The sequence below is a fragment of the Pseudophryne corroboree genome, chromosome 4 (assembly GCF_028390025.1).
Source record: "Pseudophryne corroboree isolate aPseCor3 chromosome 4, aPseCor3.hap2, whole genome shotgun sequence".
Classification (NCBI taxonomy): domain Eukaryota; kingdom Metazoa; phylum Chordata; class Amphibia; order Anura; family Myobatrachidae; genus Pseudophryne; species Pseudophryne corroboree.
The window spans coordinates 380,567,463-380,589,956 of NC_086447.1; the positions used below are offsets into that span (position 1 = coordinate 380,567,463).

The following is a 22,494-nucleotide window of genomic DNA, read 5'->3' on the forward strand; positions in this document are numbered from 1 at the left end:
AAGAACTCTCAGGTGAATTCCATCTGGACCAGGTGACTTACTAATCTTTAACTTTTTTAATCGGTCACAGACTACCTCCTCACATAAATAAGCATTTAGCAGTGGGACATTATCTTTGTTGAGATTTTGTGTTAGACCCAGCATTTGGTCCTCTCTGGTAAATACCGTTGAAAAAAACTTGTTTAGTTTGAAACTTGTTTAGTTTGTTTGCTATGTCATTATCATTTTTGATTAAGACTCCCCTCTTGTCCTTTAGAGGGTGTATACTCTCCTTCCTTAGTCTGTTGCTGTTGATGTACTTAAAAATTTCTTTGGGATTCGCTTTGCTTTCCTTTGCTACTTGTTTTTCAGTTTCTACTTTAGCCGCTCTTATTTTTTTTTGCATATTTTGTTACAGTCCTTATAGTGCTGGAATGACTCCGCATCCCCTTCAGATTTGTATTTTTTAAATGCTCATCTTTTTTTGTCCATTAATTCCTTTATATTTTTGTTAAACCACATAGGTTTGGGATTTTTTTCCCTTTTTTTGCTGCTGGTGGGAATAAATTTATGAGTATTATTAATTAGCAGTGATTTTAATACATCCCATTTCTCTTTAGTATTTTTTCCTTGAAACAGAATTTCCCATTCAATGTCCCTTAACGCTTCCTTCATCATGTCAAAGTTGGCTTTGCTAAAGTTTAGAGTACTAGTTATGGATAGTTTCCTTTAATATTCTTTAACCCATCCTTAACAATACCCTTATACTTATTATATACACTCTTGGATTAGTTTAGTTTACAAATCCCCACCACAGCAGCTAGGGGAAAATTCCATGACATCTCACCTTTTCTGCAATATATTCTTTATCTCAAGTTTACTTTTGTGTTTTATTTAATTAATCCAGTTACATATTTCTTAAATGTATTATGCTGACAGCTGTAATTCATTTTGTCCACATTTACTGTAACTAACAGCACAGAATAAATATCGTTCAAGGTAACAACAGAGAGTCAATTTGTATGTAAAGTCTGCTTAAACCTAATTACATTCTATCTTTTTAATCTATACTGATATATATTGTTAATAAATTCCTTATAACAAAACAAACAATTTGAAATATCTTGCAATAGCTCTCAAAGATAAAGTGAAGAGTCTATTATAAATAGAATTACTGAAATTACTGAGCGTTTATCATTTGTAGAAAGAAAAGGTACCAAGAAATGTTGTGTCTAAGAGCTCATTGTTAAGACAGCTAAAGTAAAACTGGGTTGTTTGGAAAGAATAATATCCTGTTCCACCAGAAAACTATAATGTCTTATTATAGCTGTCTGCATTCGTGTAGGAGGATTGTTATAAAAATTCATCAAAGTCAGTAATTCAATCTATTTCAAATATAACTGTTTTGCAAAAAATGTATCTCTACAGCACTAAAAATAGCTCTTCTTGCTTTGTACTGCATATCTAGAGAACAACTGTATCTGAGAGTAAGGGACATGAAATCATGTGATATGTCCTATTCTTCATTCTTTAGGATCGTCAGCTTCTGAGCTTAAAATTCAGTGCACACCAGAGGGAATTAGATTCCATTGTTTCATGAAGTACTACACAGAAGAGATGAAAGTGGCTTGGTACCAGAGGTATGGAGCCATGAAGTATTGTGCTAGCTCATTTGGCACTAAAGAATGGAAACGTTTAATTGAATGTGAATTAGCTAAATACAAGTTATATGTTAAATATACGGTTCTGGCATGACTGGTCGACCACCATGCTTCGCTCACCATGCTTTGGGCAAGGTGCCTCGCTCCGCTACCACTGCGCTCGGCACAGGTAACCATTCCTAATCGTAGTCCACGTGGATTGTAAAGTATTGAAAAGTTCCACAAAAGATTTTTTTTTTAAAACTCATGTTGACCTTTTCATGTGTCAACCTTTCATGTGGCGACTATTTTCATGTATCAACCATGTGTCAATGCCGACCATGTCAATGTCGACCAATAGTGGTCGACCTAATGACTGTCGACCATAACATGGTCGACCATCCAAACGGATACCAAATATACACTAGGTTGAACATTGAATATTTAAAGATACACTAAGCTGAATTTTAATGGAACAAATAATGAATACAATCCCTGCACTATGCAACATTTTTAAAATGAACAAATAAGGTTTTGGATTGAATTGTATATATTTTTTAGAGTGTGAAAATCTCTTACAAAGAACAACTGCTGATATTTGGAATCGGCTATTTCCTGATATCACTTTATATTGCCACATAATAAACATTAATTTGGTGATCAGACCAATGACCTGCTCCATGTGAATAGATAAATACGGGATGTAGTTATGTGACTGGTGGTAAGGATACCGCCGCTCACAATACCTCCATCTACATTCAGCCCACTGAAAATCCTGACAGTCAACATGCCAACTAAAAGGGACTATACCCACTTGTGGGTGTCCATGACACCCATAGAGTGGGAATAGACCGATCCCAGCCACCAGTAAAGCCTACCTAACCCGATAAATACACCACAACAAGTCATTCTATGAAAATGCTTTGCTGAAATATACTACCTGATCATTTTTTGCGTTAAGATAACTGAAGATTTTACAATGAATATTGTACAAATTATTTTATATAAAATACCTACTAGTAAGATGCACAAATATATACAAGGATCTTATCAGAAATTCATAAATATCTATACAATAATAAGATAAAATAGTGGTAAGCGGCGGTACACCCTTTGTTAGCAATAATGAGATATGATAACTATCTTTATTGTCCCTAATAGTTCAACAATATATGATGTGGTCCTCAGATACAGTCTCTTTACACTTCCCTTCCAACAGGGTGGCTGCTTTTCTCGAAAACAGCCCACTGTTCATTGCCAACTTCAATTATATCTAAAGAAAAGGATGAGAATAGCGCCTTTTGGTGTAGTATGGTACTGTTTCTTAGTGGATACCCATCGCCAATCCATAGGCACCCTAAGAATGAAGCTGTATCTCACAAGATCGTATGCTCAACATGTTCCATCCTTTAATGCAAGTAGCTAAACTTCACTCCTGATGAAGTCCAGCTACTGTATTTGCATTAAAAGATGAAACATGTTGAGGATATTTGACTAAACCGCTACCTGATTCTCCTGTGGATTAAGAGAACTTTCAGATAATCTATGTTTATTTTTAATCATTAAATGGTGTTTTGATTTTATTACACTATTGTGCCTGCTTTCTCTGTTTTCTATATTGAGCTAGGGTGTGGGATGATAGATACAGTCAATAGATAGACATCACATGTTAAACAGACATTAGGGTGACAGGGTCAAAAGGTCAACAGGGTCAAAAGGTCAACAGGGTCATAAGGTCGACATGAAACTGGTCGACGCAAAAAAGGTAGACACCATTTTTTGGCATTTTTTGTGGTTTGTGTGGATAGTTTTGTCAGCTGGGACACCCAACTGTAAAATGGCATCCCCTCGCGGAGCTCACTTCACTCACCACACTGTGAGCAAGGTTTATAACCAACTCTATGCCGACATGGATAGAGAAGGTATGAAATTAAAAACATGTACATTTAAAAATAAACTGTCTACCTTTTTCATGTCGACGATTTTCATGTTGGCTTTTTGACCCTGTTGTCCTTTTGACCCTGTTGACTTTTTGACCCTGTCAACTTTTTGTACTGTCGACCTTTTGTACTGTCAACCTTTTTCATGTTGACGTTTCGACCCTGTCGACCTAATGTCTGTTTAAAGTGGTGTCTATCTATTGACTGTCTAACTAGACACTATCTATCATCCTGACACCATTGAGCTATATCATCGTAGGAACTGATATTGATGTATGATGAAATCTATACCAGGAAGTAGATAAAACCTGCAATTTAAAAGTGGTTCCAAACCACCTTGTGAGGTACACCTTCATTCTTATGGTGCATTTGGATTGGTGATAGGTATCTACTAGGAAACAGTAACATACAACACCAGAGGATGCTAGTCTCATCCTTTTCTATAAATATCTGTATAATAATTGACAATTGCGTAGCTGTCATCAAAAGTTTTTGAAATAGAAGAACTTTTCATTTAGAAAATAAAGTTTCAGAGATCTTCTTTGCACACAATGGATGCAGCTACATTTTGGATTGACTTATGGTCAACCATAATATTAGCATGGCCTACAATGGTGCTGAAAACTGACAATGGCGTTAATTCAGACCTGATCATAGCAGCAAATTTGTTAGCAGTTGGGCAAAACCATGTGCACTGCAGGGTGGGCAGATATAACATGTGCAGAGAGAGTTAGATTTGGGTGGGGTGTGTTAAAACTGAAATCTAAATTGCAGTGTAAAAATAAAGCTGCAAGTATTTACTCTGCACAGAAACAAAATAACCCACCCAAATCTAACTCTCTTTGCAAATGTTATATCTGCCACACCTGCAGTGAACATGGTTTTGCATAACAGCTAACAAATTTCCTGCTTCAATCAGGTCTGAATTACCCCCAATGTACAACAGTATGTGTATGTTTACCCTTTTGACAGTATATAGGGGCCCTTAAAAGGTCTTCTTATAAGGGCCACAAATGTCTAGATATGCCTTTGCTCAATAGTCATGAAAATACAATTTACAGTATTAGATCAGTAAGGGGCATATTCATCAACATTCTCCTATTGACCCCGTTATTTATAGGTATCTGATTCGCCGTGATTTGTGGTGTCACATTCCAAATTAGCAGAACAATTCACTATATCTCTAATACTGGAACAGCTACTCCAAAAAGCACCTAACCCCGTGTGTGAACTGGCTTCATGCATGTGCACATCCAGGGAGGGTACAGAATGGAGGGAGCAGAGGCATCCAAATGGATCCCCCTTCACAACCCAGACCTCTTCCCAATAGGAAGGAGTGCGGCTATGGGAACCCATAGTCAAACTCCAAAATTATGTATTTTCGCATTTGATTAATAAAGGTCATGGGGACTGCGACCAGGGTCGATGATGAAGGGTGAGAACATCTCCTGCATTACTACTGTGCGGAGTAGCTTTGATGCGTGGATATTACAAATATAAATGAGAATTACTGTTTTCATGACATTTAGTGATGACGAATGGACCCCTCAGTGATGCCTCTGGTTCTAGTGAACTGATAAGGTGTGTCTACATGAATATTGTCTTAGTTCATACAATGGATGCATCTATTGTGCGATTAGAAGATTTTTTTTGTGGTGTTATAGTTCTACTCAGTATATTCATCTATTATATAGCATTTGTATGTATGTTTGTTTACTTTATAGACATATAACAACAATATCATAAGCATATCTTTACAGAATGAAACATGGCCTCATTTTCAAAGGGTATCTCCTAAATATATCAATGTTTTAGCTGTACAATTTGTATTCATTTACAGTCTCTAGATTTTTATTTTGCCAATTTGATGATGGTTTAGATTACTGCAATAGTGAACACAGTGGTGCCAATTAGACAGGAAATTACTGCAGGATGAAATTCAGTTCTGCAGATTTACTTTGTCATTGCTGGACTTGCATATCAATTTAAAACTAACATACTGTAGCTGATGTTCTACAATAATCAGTCTGTTTTTTATTAAATGGTCTTTCATCTCTTATTACATATTATTTGAGATAAAACTGGGGTGGTAAATGTTGCATGGTTTGTTTTGGACCCTAATGATCAACATGTTTTAAAATGAACCCTGAATGTGATAGAATTGTTTCTTTAAAATAAAATGGTGTTGCAACTACATATAGATGTTACAAATATCAAAATATAAAACTTCAAAACATGTCTGTTCAAAACAATGTGACTGGTGAGATAGATTTTGTCCTTGTCTATTTTAAACACTTATATAAAGAGTGGGGAAAGATCAAAATAAGAAATTACTTATGGGTAGGCAGTGGGTAAAAGTGGAGCCTCTTCACTGGTCTGAGCAACCGGCCATGGGGTTCTACGCACAGGTGTGCTAGTAAAATCAAAAGTATTGCTTTTGATACTAAATGCTTGATAAAATGTGGAGTGCTTATATCTGTTGTGCCGCTATGCTACAGCATGGCGTGGGGATCCTTTTGGATGGTGAGTAATGTAGATTGTTTCCATCATTTTGCCAGTTTGCATCCACAGTAGCTGAATTCAGGAGGTGAAATGATAATTTATCTTGTTGGTTGTATACTAAGTACAATTAATTATACATTTTATATATTTAATATACGCTGCTCAAAAAAATAAAGGGAACACTAAAATAACACATCCTACATCTGAATGAATGAATGAAATACTTTGAAATACTTTGTTCTTTACATAGTTGAATGTGCTGACAACAAAATCACACAAAAATTATCAATGGAAATCAAATTTATTAACCCATGGAGGTCTGGATTTGGAGTCACCCTCAAAATTAAAGTGGAAAAACACATTACAGGCTGATCCAACTTTGATGTAATGTCCTTAAAACAAGTCAAAATGAGGCTCAGTAGTGTGTGTGGCCTCCACGTGCCTGTATGACTTCCCTACAACCCACACAAGTGGCTCAGGTAGTGCAGCTCATCCAGGATGGCACATCAATGCGAGCTGTGGCAAGAAGGTTTGCTGTGTCTGTCAGCGTAGTATCCAAAGCATGGAGGCGCTACCAGGAGACAGGCCAGTACATCAGGAGACGTGGAGGAGGCCGTAGGAGGGCAACAACCCAGCAGCAGGACCGCTACCTCCGCCTTTGTGCAAGGATGAACAGGAGGAGCACTGCCAGAGCCCTGCAAAATGACCTCCAGCAAGCCACAAATGTGCATGTGTCTACTCAAATGATCAGAAACAGACTCCATGAGGGTGGTATGAGGGCCTGACGTCCACAGGTGGGGGTTGTGCTTACAGCCCAACACCGTGCAGGACATTTGGCATTTGACAGAGAACACCAAGATTGGCAAATTCGCCACTGGCGGCCTATGCTCTTCACAGATGAAAGCAGGTTCTCACTGAGCACATGTGACAGACATGACAGAGTCTGGAGACGCCAAGGAGAATGTTCCGCTGCCTGCAACATCCTCCAGCATGACCGGTTTGGCTGTGGGTCAGTAATGGTGTGGGGTGGCATTTCTTTGGGGGGCCGCACAGCCCTCCATGTGCTCGCCAGAGGTAGCCTGACTGCCATTAGGTACCGAGATGAGATCCTCAGACCCCTTGTGAGACCATATGCTGGTGCGGTTGGCCCTGGGTTCCTCCTAATGCAAGACAATGCTAGACCTCATGTGGCTGGAGTGTGTCAGCAGTTCCTGCAAGACGAAGGCATTGATGCTATGGACTGGCCCGCCTGTTCCCCAGACCTGAATCCAATTGAGCACATCTGGGACATCATGTCTCGCTCCATCCATTGCACCACAGACTGTCCAGTAGTTGGCGGATGCTTTAGTCCAGGTCTGGGAGGAGATCCCTCAGGAGACCATCCACCACCTCATCAGGAGCATGCCCAGGCATTGTAGGGAGGTCATACAGGCACGTGGAGGACACACACACTACAAAGCCTCATTTTGACTTGTTTTAAGGACATTACATTAAAGTTGGATCAGCCTGTACTGTGGTTTTCCACTTTAATGTTGAGGGTGACTCCAAATCCAGACCTCCATGGGTTAATAAATTTGATTTCCATTGATAATTTTTGTGTGATTTTGTTGTCAGCACATTCAACTATGTAAAGAACAAAGTATTTAATAAGAATATTTTATTCATTCAGATATAGGATGTGTTATTTTAGTGTTCCCTTTATTTTTTTGAGCAGTGTATTTTACTCTTCATCACTGAGTAGATTGTCCTTTTAGCTATTCACTCTTGGACTTCTTTCTACAAATCCTTATCTTGGGGGAAACTGAGAGCTCTTTAACAGTCAGATTTTTATTAAGGTTGAGTCTTTAATTCCAACATATAATTAATTATATGTTATTAAGATGAGGGCCCGACTGGTTGTGGAGTAAAGACAAATTTGTTTAAAAGTCAAAGAAAGTCAAAGGGCAGTATCCAATTAGCTGTGGTAATTTACTGTGGCTAATTGACTCACCGAGGTTATCCTATTAGTCCCGATGCAGACACTTATCAGGGATCTTTTTTTGCCTGCCCCAGGCAGTTGAAACCAAATCCCAGATAAGTAAACATTTTTTCCATGATCACAGCCATAAAACACACAGGTCCATGGCTTTTTGCAGATCCTATTTGTTTTTGTGTGAAAAGGGTAATTTTTCTCTCAAATAATAATAACAAAACTGTCTATAGTTGGATAGCCTGATAATGACCATAGGGAAAAAAATACAAAAAGGCCTGTTTATTTTGCAAGAAAAATTACCGTGGCTAATAGGATACCACCCAAAGGATGCTTTAGTTGTAAGTACTCCCATGAGGTATAGGGATGGTAATGTTTGGGTGAGTTCTAGGAATGAGCATGCCTTTGTGTATTTTAAGTGTACAGCAAAATGTACAGGTATTATTCACAAATGTTTGTACTTGAAAGGTTTTATAAGTGCTACAGCAACATTGCCTGTCTCAAAGTCCTTATTGTAATATTGTGATCTTAGGAGTTAACCAATTTTCAGCTAGTAACAAGCTATCCTGACTCCTACCACTACAGTATCTCTGCTATTTATGTCTTCTGGGGTTAAAGCCACCTAAAAACACAGAGAACATTCAAAATCCATGCACATAGCACAGAGTGGTCACAATTAAACCCAAGGCTTTTTAGCTAAACTTAAGTGATATTTACTGTGCTGCTATGTGTATTAATGATACATACAGTGAGTCTTATTCAGTTGGTAATGGCTGAGAGCAGAGAATAATACTTTGTACAGAGCTGCATACTATGAAATATAAATATATCTCAGTGTCTTGACATAGGTCTGTCAAATATATGTGTCATTTAATGTGAAAAAATACATCTAAATGCAAGTAAAATAAAGACAATCATATGTGTATTTTTATATGAAAGGGAATCCAAGATTTCTTCAAGTGAAAAGATGAGAATTGGAGGCACGGATGAATATGCCTGGTTACAGATCTGTGAGCCTACAGAGAAAGACAAAGGAAAATATACATTTGAGATATTTGATGCTAAAACATCCTACAAGAGAACAGTTGATCTATCAGGACAAGGTAAAACCTTACAAATCGAATACATTTTTAAAGATTGTCTGAGATTACCCATAGTCCAACTAAAAACGCTAAGCTTTCTTCTTTCACTGTCTTATGAAACTTCTTACAGTATGTTACTGCTCCCATACTCAGTGTTGTCATGGAAACCAAATTAAATCTGCTTTTTTAATTCCAGCTTTTGATGAAGCCTATGCTGAATTCCAGAGACTGAAGTACGTTTGAAATTCATTATTTTGTATGCAAAATAAAAATTATGAAATATTATATTACCTAATTACTTTCTTTTCCCCCCACAGGGCTGCAGCTTTTGCTGAAAAGAGTAAGTCATATGTAACACAAATAGAAGTCAGTAATGTTCGTATATAGAGAGAACCATCTTCATGTTACCGAGTGATTTTCACACAAACACAATAATAGCTACTTAGCTGCAGCAATTTACTGTTAAAAACCTTTCTATATTGTCATATTAAAAATGCCTATAGTCACTGACCCCTGCTCTCTGGCTTTTACATGTACCATATTGGGCTACTTGGGGCAAGAGACCTCTTCAAATCAGCATTAATATGAAATTTTGCTGTATACAGGGTCATATGTCCAGATATTAATTTAAACTTGCACAATACTTTAACTCATAAACATTAGACATGAAGACTAAATTAAACTACAGAAAAGAAGTGTCTGATTGCATATTATAGGCTGCTTCTGGTGTATACTTATGTTAGGATATTAGCCTCACAGTCAACAAGTTTCTGTAGATATGCATAAAAGAGGAGGATTAATACCCCATGCGGCTATAGGCAAGATACTGGTTTGGGCCTCCTTGTACCCTGTATGTAAAAAAACAAAAAACAAAATAACAACAACATAAAAATGGGTTTGTGTAATATGGGCCATTCTGTTCCCTATAGTCCCTAGACACGAGGCTATGATGGTCAATATGTAATGAATATGATGCACAGTACTTTAGACCTAAAGAGATATGCTAGTCATCCTTATGTTTTGAACTATATTAAGTTGCAGTTGTTGTGCCATTGACTAACTGCCAATAAACTCCTTTAAATCTGGTTGAAACTCAATTGATAACCCAATATTGTAATAGTACTCAATCTGTTTTTCATATTTCCCACACAGATCGTGGTAAAGTAATTGGTGGATTGCCTGATGTGGTAACTATAATGGAAAGCAAGGTAAGAGATCCCCAGTACAATAGGCTGGACTTTTGAATAAATGGTATACTGTATGTTATTTGTACACCTTTACCCTAGATCTCTACCACTAGACTAAATAACTTTTGTTCTTTATGCATGTTATATAGAATGCATGTCCATGTATAAATAACTAAATCATAACACTAGGAAGGCAGATACACAATGTATACTCTAAGTCAGGGGTGGGGAACCTCCGGCCCTTGGTCCATATAAGGCCCGCAAAGCCGTTTGTTCCGGACCACCTGCTGCTGTGTGTCAGCGAGACACGCCGCCCCCTCAGTCCAGGAGCGGCGTGTCTCAGCTGTCAGGGCAGCGAGGAGAGCGCAGCTACTGTATGTCTGGCAGCAGCAGCAGGTAGGATCTCAAACCAGCCACTGGTTCGTGAGCCAATCAGAGCTCGCGGATTGATAGCCAATCAGGAGCTGCCACTGCCAGTCCGCAAGCTCTGATTGGCTCACAAACCGGTGGCTGGTTTGAGGTCCTACACACCGCCGCTGCCACCCAACATAGCTGTGCTTTCCTCCCTGCCTGGTCCGGGGTCCCTGTTATGACACACACCGCCGGACAGAGCACTAAAGGGCAGGAGAGGTGCATGCTGCGCTCTCCTCCCCTGACACACAGCAGCAGCGTTGAGCAGCACAGTAGGGTGGAGGGGCATGTGTGGGGCCATGTGTATCTGCCACTGCGGGGGCATTTGTGTATCTGGCACTGTGGGGGCATTTGTGTATCTGGTACTGTGGGGGCATATGTGTATCTGGCACTGTGGAGGCATATGTGTATCTGGCACTGCACTGGCATATGTGTATCTGGCACTGCACTATTGGGGGCATATGTGTATCACATCCCATTTTAATTGGCCACACCCATTTTTTCGCACACGCAGTCAGTACCGCTAAGGGTCATAACTACTGGGAGCATAACTACTGGGGGGCAAGGTCATTTGTAAGTTGAAAATTTTTGTATGGCCCCCAAACGATTTTATAAATATCCAAATGGCCCTTGGTAGAAAAAAGGATTCCCACCCCTACTCTAAGTACTAATTATAGGTAGCACTATGTAAATAAGTCAAAAGAGCTAGGCAGAAATACACATCAATGTGTCTGTAATTGAGATATTTATGACAAATAAAAGACTTTAATTATACCATAATAGAATTTACATGTGCAGATCAGATTGTCCTAAAAAAATATATATTTGTTACACAAACTTAGGTGATGACCACAATAATAGACATTAATCATAAAAAAGCACATAGATTCATTAATGTATTGATAAATCTAAAAAACTGAGTGTTAAACTGGTACCAAATAGATGAAATGCTGTGATACTCCTTTTACAGTTCTAATAAAGTGGCATGACCACCACACAATCATTACTAAGTATATAGTCCACTAGCAGGATAAATAGCAATCATCTAGATGAATGTGAAGCAATATAGACTGAAAAAAAATGGGCTACCAGTCATTAAATATGAGTATGGAGGCCTTCCTTAGCAAAGGCCAGCTTTGCAGTTCTTATGCCCTCCTTGGTGTTCTTTCTTTTTCTGACGAGTATCTGGTAGATGGTTAAATATACTGAAGGCATTATGACTCTGAGTATGATTAGCTGCACATGTAGTAAGGTTGGTAAGGCAGTAGTCCGTAATAACACAGCACTTGACACATTTCATTGTGGAAGGACCCACAACTTCACCCGAAGTGTTTCAGGTAAGATTACATCCTGCTTTTATGACTTGGCAATACACTGGCCATATGCTAAAAAAGTTAGTAACATTGATTATGAAGTGATAAACAGATGGTTCTGAAGGCTGTTGGCATGTGGTGTGCTCACACACAGTGTTTATGAGTTGAAAAAATGCAGTGTTTGATGGAGTTTAATTTTTCCACCAATGACAGCATTGTGTTTCTCATCTGACACACCAAAGTGGCATTATACGGTATGCTACAATCCTTGTATTCAGTAGCTCAGCAGATGTGCAGAGTATATTAATACTTGTGTGACATCATTTGAAATCTGAATTAATTTCTGTTGTCTGAAAAAAGAGAAGTACTACAATAATTTTGCCTAAAATGTATTGGTACTATATGCCAGACATCAGTGCAATACAAACCCAATAAAAATATATATTCTTCAGATGTCGTATTAGAAGCACAATTTTACTAACTAGGGATTCACTAATACTAACATACCCATAAATGCTGCCTAGTATTTTACTGGAGATTCATCAGGTGTCTGAGAACATAGCAAGATGATTTAAGGGATTTTTGTGCACATACCTGTAGTACAGATGTATTGGAACCAATTGCAATCAGTAATATTTGCCTTATCTTTCAATCTTTATCAGATTTGTAAAAAAAAAAAAAGTTGGACTGGTATGAATGAACAAAAGGAAATAGGCAAACTATAATTCTGAGTAGGGGAGGAAATAAATAAAGATTGAGAAAATATAATAAATAAGATAAGGTCTATACATTATTAGTGTTTTTAATATAATTCTAGATTAAAAGGCTGGTAAAACACAAAATTCATTGTTATTAGTAAATTCAGCTTTAAAGACTACACAATATTACAGTTATAGTATTTGTGAAAATTGTTCCATGTTACGGTATGCAGTCAAGTTGCCGGCAGTTGGGATACCGGCGGTCAGTATACCATCGATGGGATCCCGACCACTGAGAATGCTGACAGCCAGAATCCTTGCTAAGCAGGCCTATTCCCACTCATGGGTGGCACTACACCCATAGAGTGGGAATAGAGCCTGCAGCGTGGCAAATGCAGCGAGCCTGCAAGGTGAATCTTTATGCTTGCCTGGCTGCCATCATACTGAGGATCTGGAAGCCGTTGTTGGTATACTGACGGCCGGCATCCCGATCATTAGTAAATCCTACTGATCCCCATGTTACGGTGGGGTGAAGCAACTTATTTACTGTAGGCAAAATTTTGGCAATTGCAATTTTGGCATAAAGCAGTACTCAACAGTACTCAGTAACAGTTCCCCTAAAAAAAATCTTATACAGTAACTAGTTATGGAACCAGGAAGAAATCAGTGAAATCATTTCAGAAAATAATTCTATAAGCATCTGAGAACTTGTCTAGAATATAGAATCTACTATAAATCTTGGGTCAACTTGTAATTTTTAGATTCATAGAATAAAAGCACAGGCTGAAAGTATATGAAGAGGGATCTGCTCAATAGTTAACAATAAACAAAAACAATACTAACAGAGCTAACTGCCCAATGAACTGTACAGTACCATAATCCCAATATACAAATTGTTCCGATGGCCGTATATGGTATAAGCCCCAGTGACCTCTAAAATAGCTCTTACCCCTAATGGGTATATGTAGAGTATACTTCAGCCCGCTAGATACTTCACTAAAGACAACAGTCATATAGATTTTGGTTTTAACTATTGAAATATAAATTACATAACTTAAATTACTCTTCCATGCAAGTTTGACAGAAACAAAGAAAAAAATCGGCGCCTCCAGCAAAATATGCTGTTAATTAATAGGCCAATGGATAATTTATTACTAACACATACATATCCAGCAGCTGTTAGAGGGGTTACTCAGCCCTTAACAAGACACAATCCAAACAAAGAAAACAGCGCTAATAGGTATGTGTAAAATATTTTATAACCATTAACAACACAGTATATTATTTAAAAATAAATTAAAACTGTTAAAGACGTGCCGGTTAGTAACATGCAAATTAGCTGCACAGAGGAACTTATGCAAACGCACATATATTTCAAATAAGCTTTAGTGCAATGGTTTATGCAATTATGAATATGCCATTAGTTCATTAGTCCCAAATATTTGAACTCAGTGCAATTCAGATGGGCTGTTTTGCTAGCATTTATGCCCAGATGGTAACCATCAAATTGGTCCAACTGAATATCAATTTTGTTAGTGGGTTAATAAGCACAAGTCTAGCAATTAATAGTTTCTACAGCACATGAGCACAGTAGATGTTTGTATCACCTGTACAATAAGCCCCACTTCCAACAATGTATGGAAAGTGCCTCCCGGCTCCTGGTGCCTTCAGCACATTAGAGGTGCCATATCTGGAGTGTCCAAATTGGGGCTTTGATGAGGCTGTTGCAAAGTCCAAATTGCCGGTACCGGACACACTGTAGACGTCTTACGCATTTGAATTGCACGGAGTTCAAATATTTGGGACTAATGAACTAATGGCATATTCATAATTGCATAAACCATTGCACTAAAGCTTAATTGAAATATATGTGCATTTGCATAAGTTCCTCTGTGCAGCTAATTTGCATGTTGTTACTAACCGGCACGTCTTTAACAGTTTTAATTTATTTTTAAATAATATACTGTGTTGTTAATGGTAATAAAATATTTTACACATACCTATTAGCGCTGTTTTCTTTGTTTGGATTAAGTTTGACAGAAGCCTATACAGATAAGTGAAATCCGTGCAGGCTTCTGTTTGTAAAAGTAAATAGTTGAACAAAAAATAACGTGGGGTCCCCCCCTCTAAAGCATAACCATCCAGGGTTCTTTGAGCTGTCCCTGGTTCAAAATATAAAGAGAACAAAATGTGAAGGGGTCCACCGTATTTTATGAACCAGCACAGGACTCTTGGAGCCAGCCCTGATTCTAAAAATATGAAGAACAATACTATTAGGGTCCCCGATATTTTTAGAACCAGAACTGGGCTCCACTAGCAGAGGGGTAATGCCACAGTTCATTGGTCTACCTGGCCAAAAGCATTCATCCTCCCTAACCAGTAAGCCCAGGCTGGGGATGCCTGGGGAAGTGGGAACCCCCCAAAAGGGAACCCCCCTCCCTCGTTTACCTCAGGTCTGGTCTGTAACTTGGGGCTATCCCCCCCACACCTGCTGGTTGGTGCGAAGTTAGTAGAGTGGAGTTGAAACAACAACAAAAAAAGAAGTAATATTGTTCTTTACAAGGACACAAAAGGTTCCATTAAGCCTCCCCTGCATGCCAGTAATTGGAAAACCACAAGTACCAGTATGCGGGGCATTAAAGGAACTTTTGATATCTATAGTCCCCCTGTAAAAGAAATATTAAAATAAACACAGTACAAACACTCATTAGAAAGTAAAACTAATACACACACTCACATATACCCAGTAGAATCCTGCTACATGGGAAAGAAAAAAAATATACATACTCACCTACCCTTGTGCAGGTCGGTCCTCTTCTCCGTGTAGCACCCTTAGGCCAGTAAAGATTAAAAAATGCTTTGCCGATCCAATCCAGACAGAACAACTACAGTATATGTGTTTATAGATATAGCAATTCTCCACAAGTAACGGAACCCTTGTGGTTTCTGTCACTTGTATAGCCGCCAGCCAGTTGGTGACTGCTACCATGGTAACAGGTCACTGAATGGCTGTGAGTGTCTGTCTCTTAGAAATCAGCGTTTCCCCATAAACTTCAGTGGGTCCATAGACTTCAACATTTTTGGAATTTATGTTTTTTTTTTAATATTGTTCCGAAGCACAATAGGAAAATAAAAAATATGCAAGCAGCATAGCACTTTATTTATGCCTGATGTATCACTCATTGCATGTATCGTTTTTTAATATATTGATTTTAGCTAATTTCCTTGATGAGTGACAATATTTTCTGGAGATGACTGTATATATCAGAAACATGTATTCATGGGATGACAGTCACTTTGTCAACAGTGACAATGCTAATTCCAGAATGCAGGCATCGGCATGCTGACAACATGCTACTTACTGGCTTTACCGGCATCTTTACATTTGTAATGTTGATCTGGTTTTCATGCTGTAAGCAGCCTGTTAATCTTGTGGGCATGGCGGCACCTGTGTTATGGGATTGGCATGGTCATTGTCAACAAACGGACTGTTGATCCCCATACCAAACCCAATATCAGACTGCTGTCATAATGAATTTTCTGATTAATTTTAACTTAAGTTGATATTGTGATACAATAATATAAAACCTCAGTAAATGCAAAAATATTGTTTTAAATAAATTATTGTGAGTGTAATTCTGTGCAAATCCTCAAAATTTGATACACACAATGACATGGTTTCAAGGCTGTAATATTTTTACTTCCTCTAAAATGTAACTTGGCAGGGAAAAGTAACATGGGACAGAAGCCTGTTTTATTTGAACTAGCACAAGACTTGCTTTTAAATTATTTTGTACAATATACTGCCTTCAGGGGATTATTGTAAGCATACAAAAAAGCTTTAAAGACATCAGACAAATTTTATCATACAACATTAAAGAACATTGGACCTTTCGATATTAACAAAGACTGATCTAGTAGGAAATGTAGATGCTACAAAAAAAATCACACCCAATCGTTTTAGCAGACAAAATGGTATTGTACAGTATGTTATTGTATTCAGGATGCTAAACACATGGTATTATTTCAAACTTTGGTACTGATTGATATTTTAAAAGAAAAAAAATCATGGTACAGAAAATTTCTGACATGTAGTCACAGTACTCTAATTTCACAAAACTTAGATCAACCGCCTGTTGTATTTCCCTTTTTGTCAATAAAACCTTAACTATAAATTAATAAAAAACAAAGTTACTGAAACCTGCCTTTCTATTTTATCATTGTTGTGTTTTTAGACTTTGAATCTAACTTGCACAGTCTTCGGAAGCCCTGATCCTGAAGTGGTATGGTTGAAGAATGACAGGCCTCTAGAGATAAGCGACCATTATGTTTCCTCACTAGAAAGCGGAAAGTATGCCAGCCTCACAATAAATGATGTTTCCTCCGAGGACTCTGGAAAATATGGCCTCAACGTGAAAAACAAGTATGGTGGGGAAACAGTGGATGTCACTGTAAGTGTATACAAATATGGTGAAGATTTACCGGAAATTAAACCTACCCAGCTTTCTAAACCTGCACCTGCTCCGGCACCTGCCCCTGCCCCAGCACCTGAAAAATCTAAACCAGCTTCCAAAGCAGGAAAATCAGCTAGAAAGTAAATAACATATAGCTAACAAAATATATCACCCTGGCTGACATGCGCTAGTGTTGCTACAATGATTATAATGTAAACTAGACGGCTTAGCTCTCTAATAATGATCAACTTTTTAAAATTATGTTAAAGTTGTAGTTGCTGTGAAAAATAAAATGTTAATAGACCATAAATGTAGTTGACAATATAGTATTTTCTCAAATCTTTTTGGATTATTCTATAGCCTTTGAACAGGTTAAGTTATTAAATCATACTCTTAAAAGTAAAAAGGCTGTATCTCAGCATCATATATTACAAACTCCCAAGTACAACTTTATTGTATGTTTAGCTCTTGATTCCTTATGATTGTATATTCCAAATTTTTCTGATGCGACTTAAGAAATCATAATATCAGAGGGTATATTTATCAAGATTCATTTTTTGTGATTTTTGCAATGAGTTTTAAAGAAGCAAAAATATTAAATACAATCCTGCTGTAAAAAAAGGCTCAAAATTGACAATTTTGAAAAACACCTCTTGATAAATAAACATACAAGCCTCTCTTGGTGTCATACTAGTTACATTGATTTTTAGAGCTAGACAGAATATCCGCACCATGGATTTAGCTTTCAGGTTTTTTTTTTGTAGCTTACTGATATCAACAATGAAACTAGACAGAATCATGTATTAACCTATTCATAATTCTGTCTGCACAAAACATTATAATCTTTTCTCTGCTACCCAATGTGTATGTTCTCAAAGTGGATTTAATTTGAAGGTTTAATTTATTCTTATCTAGATTTAGCTTAATATAAATCAGTGAACAGCAGCACACAGGTTCCATGGATTTTAAGAAAAACAAGCATAGCCCATAGCTAAGATTACCTTGTGTGTTATAGTCATACCAACCAGTACAAGTATCAGATTATATACATAGGCATCACTGGGAATAAAACATTACCTTCAAATGCTAGTATCACTCGACCATATTGGAATCAACTCAGTGCTGTTTTCTTGCTTTGTGCTAATAAACTTTAAAAAAACACCTGTGCTTTTTCTGCATTAAATCACCTCTCATTTTCTCGTATTGTCCTTTTTATTTCACAAGCATGCTAATATTACACTTTACACTATCACCATTTGTCAAAATATTTCCTTTTCACAGTATGCTACTAGAACTCTTGCCTAAAGAATTTTTAGCATATATTATGTATTTTTAACGTTTAATTCGAAAAGGTAGAGAATGTGTGTATGTGTGTTTGCATGCATGTATAATGTACAAATATACATAATGTAGTGCCTCAATGGGGCTTGGTTCTGAGTCACAGCAATGTTTTTCATCTCTGTATGCATCTGAGTCACACCGCGCATGTGTCCTAATCAGTGGTGGATTTTACAGGGCGTGTACGGTCCAGGGACCTGGTTGGCGGCTCTGTATACAGAGACAATGAATCATTCACATAGGAGGCCATTTTCAGATGGATACCCTGCACACCATATACTTAGATTCCCACCATGGATGTGTTTAAGTGTACAATTATGATGTGCCACTCTTTGTGTTCTGTACCTGAGTGTAAGTTAAGGGCATACCTCCAAATTACTTAGTTACTGTATATCTGTATTTTTACATTTTGAAGATAATGATCAAAATTCCACCTTTACTGGAATGCAGCATTTCAACATGTGCATGTAACACAAAACAATGATGTTTAAATAAAATAAAATAAATAAATAAATAAATAAATAAAATAAAGATAAACAGTTCAGAGAGCGCGTGGATGCAGAAAAAAGAATGACAATTTAATATAAAATAGAACAATTAAAATGCAATATTGCTATATATTAGAAACATATATCATAAGAACCGCACTGGTGGAAACCTCTGAACTACTAGTCAGAAATGTCTATGACTACTCATGATGACAGATTGTGTGGCTCATCACACTAATACCCAATACAGCAAAGAGCAGTGACCCGGGTTCGAGTCCTACTCCACAACCAAATAATTTTTTGATTAAAATAAAACATCATGAGTAGTCAGTTGGATGGTATATTTCACATCCATTTTTGTTCTGTTTTATTTGGTCTATATAAATAATTCCTTTCTCTCCGTGATGCCTTACTTCATTTTATCTAAATTTTTTCAATTTTCTATGGCAGCTATTTAGCTATATGCTAAGTGATTATTTAATAGGATAGCCAGAGACCCTAATTGAGTGGTTTTAATGGTAAATATTCTTGGTATGTCTTTGGAGTAATTTAAAAGTGCTGTGCACCTACACACCTGTTATTTTAATTATAAGTCTGATGTGGAGAATGTGGATTGGTTACCAATCACTTTAAATAGTACAACTTTTGAGCTTGTTACTTACCTTCTGATGAAGCCGACTTGCCCTATGTCGGAGAAACGCGTTAAGGTTCAGGTATTTTAACCGCACTTGTTGGAGCCCAGACTACTACAGCTTATAGCCGCAGCGCTGGTCTTTACACACGGAGTACTCAGCACCTGGCCGTGGTTCAAGGTTCCCCCCTCCTCCTCCCCTATCCATCGGGACTCTCCACTTCTGACTGCCTCATCTATACAGCCGCAACTGCCCAGGGATTCTGGAAGTGGCAGGGCAATACATCTGCTCCGGTGAGATACCATCCTTGTCGGATAGCGGTGGGGGGTTTGCAGCCTAACCACAGGCTGTGGGAAGTACCAGTCTATTCTGCATGTTTAAACTAAAGAACTTCATCATCTCCGTTTAAGAGGATTTAAGTGGACCTGCTACGGTTCTATTGTGATATTTAAGCATTATCACCTTATTGGTGGGACATTGAACTTTGCATCACCACTTTTATTCAGGATTTCTTCCCTTACCGGATTTATCTGGAATCATAGACATTTCTGACTAGTAGTTCAGAGGTTTCCACCAGTGCGGTTCTTATGATATATGTTTCTAATATATAGCAATATTGCATTTTAATTGTTCTATTTTATATTAAATTGTCATTCTTTTTTCTGCATCCACGCGCTCTCTGAACTGTTTATCTTTATAGACATCATTGTTTTGTGTTTTTTGGTGTTCAGAACACCTTATGAGAGCAGCTGTTATTTAAAATACAGGTGTACTAGATAATTTGAGTTTAATTAATGTTTAGGAGCGCCTGATACGTCCTTTTTGATTGTGGATTTTTTTGGTATGTGCATGTAACACCCTGACCTGAACATCCACCGCCCATACCAATAAACCCCACCTAAATTCATGGCACATATGTCTTAATTTGCCTCATTGATACTTGGCACAAGTGCAGGCTTCAGAGATACACACAAGAAAAAAATATATATAAAAAATAAATTATATACATATATATATTAGAGATGAGCGGGTTCGGTTTTACTCGGTTTTACTCGGTTCTCAAAACGGCATCTAATTGGCTCACGGATGTCACGTGTTTTGGATAGCCAATAAGATTCGGTTTTGAGAACCGAGTAAAACCGAGTAAAACCGAATCCGCTCATCTCTAATATATATATATATATATATACATACACATGAAAGATATAGCGCTGGTAGATACAGTCTGGAATATTAGCGCATATGGAATTTATGAATATATTTCAAAGTGGATCCACAGCTACTCAATAGTCGCTCAAAAAAGCACTAGATCCTCCTGCGAAGCTTCAGGACCACTGCTCCCCTTCAAACAATCTGAACTCCACCGGAGAAAAATATCTGTCAATAGAACATATATAGGGGGCGCTCCATAGTGCATAAACCTTTTTTTATTTTAAAAACACAAAATGCTTAAAACAAATGTTTTACATTCGTACCAGACAGAGGTTTCCAGTGCGATTAAGTGACACCTGTTCCAGCTATTGTTTGTTGATCGTTTGTGGATTCATGTGGTAACCAGCCCACACTGGTTGCCGTCTGGTACGAATGTAAAACATTAGTTTTAAGCATTTTGTGTTTTTAAAATAAAAAAAGGTTTATGCAGTATGGAGCGCCCCCTATATATGTTCTATTGACAGATATATATATGTATGTATGTGTGTGTGGTATTCAGGTGACCGGCGGTCGGAGACCAATGGTCACATGACCTCCACCAACATCCCGCCCCCTCACTATCCCGACGGTCGGCATGCCGGCCAACAGGGACTATTTTCACTCGTGGGTGTCCACGACGGCACCCAAAGAGTGGAAATGGAACCCGTGGTGACTGCAGGCGACCACCGAGCCCGCAGCGTGGCCATACCACACCCATATATATATATATATATATATATATATCTCCAGTATATGTATGTATGTATGTATATATATATATATATATATATATAGATAGATAGATAGATAGATAGATAGATAGTTTGATGGGGTAATTGTTATATCAAAGTCTCAATGTTTCAAAATGATGCCTTGGCTTTGCCTATAATGCTAGTCCTATTTTTGAGAGATGTTTGGCTCATACCTAGATTGCATTTTGTACTAATCATACTTCAGTCCTGCTTTAAGGTAAGATTAACATTAATATGCTCTCAAATAAAACCAAATGACTACTGTAGTTCTGCTACTTCAATAAATGTTTATAATTTGGACTCTTTATCACTGTAGCACTGATGCTGGTTAGTGTTTTATCTAAAAAAGTAGCTAGGTTTGGTTAATAAATACCAATTGTTTCAACATTGCCACTGTTACAAACAGCACCATATGCAATTACGCTGCCGCCTGAAAATAATGACCACCAAATCCTATCTGCAAGCAATAAAAGTAAAAACTAAGTCTGGCACTCAGTTAAGTCTCAGATAAAAGTCAGTATGATTAATGAATACCTTTTTTCAAAATAGAAACAGCTCTTGAGTTCTTGAAAAGATGGAGTCTTCTTCCTTACTATAAGTCCTTCTGCTATATGTTTAGTGGGTTAGTCTGATCCTCTTCACATTAAAAAGAGTCCACGAGGAAAGCAATAAAGTACACTCTCTTGGTATACAGCAAGTAGCACTTTTAAGACCACTTCTGCCTGGATCAATGTTCCTCTCTAGTAGTCAAACAAATCGTAGAGATAAAATATGACAATTTATTTATGACCAAACAGTCCATAAAAACAGAATACACATGGGGAAACAAATTCTCAAAGCACCAACTACATGACATATAAGGCACTGAACAGAGTGCTAAATGATGGAACCTAGGGTATAGGTGCGCTATCTCACTCA

The 22,494-nt window shown here is 37.7% G+C and overlaps 1 protein-coding gene across 2 annotated transcripts in view; it reads left to right on the forward strand.

Moving 5' to 3' along the window:
- Positions 1-18,372, forward strand: part of MYOM2 (myomesin 2) — a 226,877-nt gene extending 208,505 nt beyond the window's left edge. For both annotated transcript variants that reach the window (XM_063916675.1, XM_063916676.1), the window contains 6 exons: positions 1,514-1,619; positions 8,970-9,133; positions 9,309-9,345; positions 9,430-9,452; positions 10,265-10,320; positions 16,957-18,372. In XM_063916675.1, the coding sequence (XP_063772745.1) occupies positions 1,514-1,619; positions 8,970-9,133; positions 9,309-9,345; positions 9,430-9,452; positions 10,265-10,320; positions 16,957-17,319 (749 nt within the window). In that variant the 3' untranslated portion in view covers positions 17,320-18,372. The remainder of the gene's footprint in view (positions 1-1,513; positions 1,620-8,969; positions 9,134-9,308; positions 9,346-9,429; positions 9,453-10,264; positions 10,321-16,956) is intronic.
- The last annotated feature ends 4,122 nt before the right edge of the window (positions 18,373-22,494 follow it).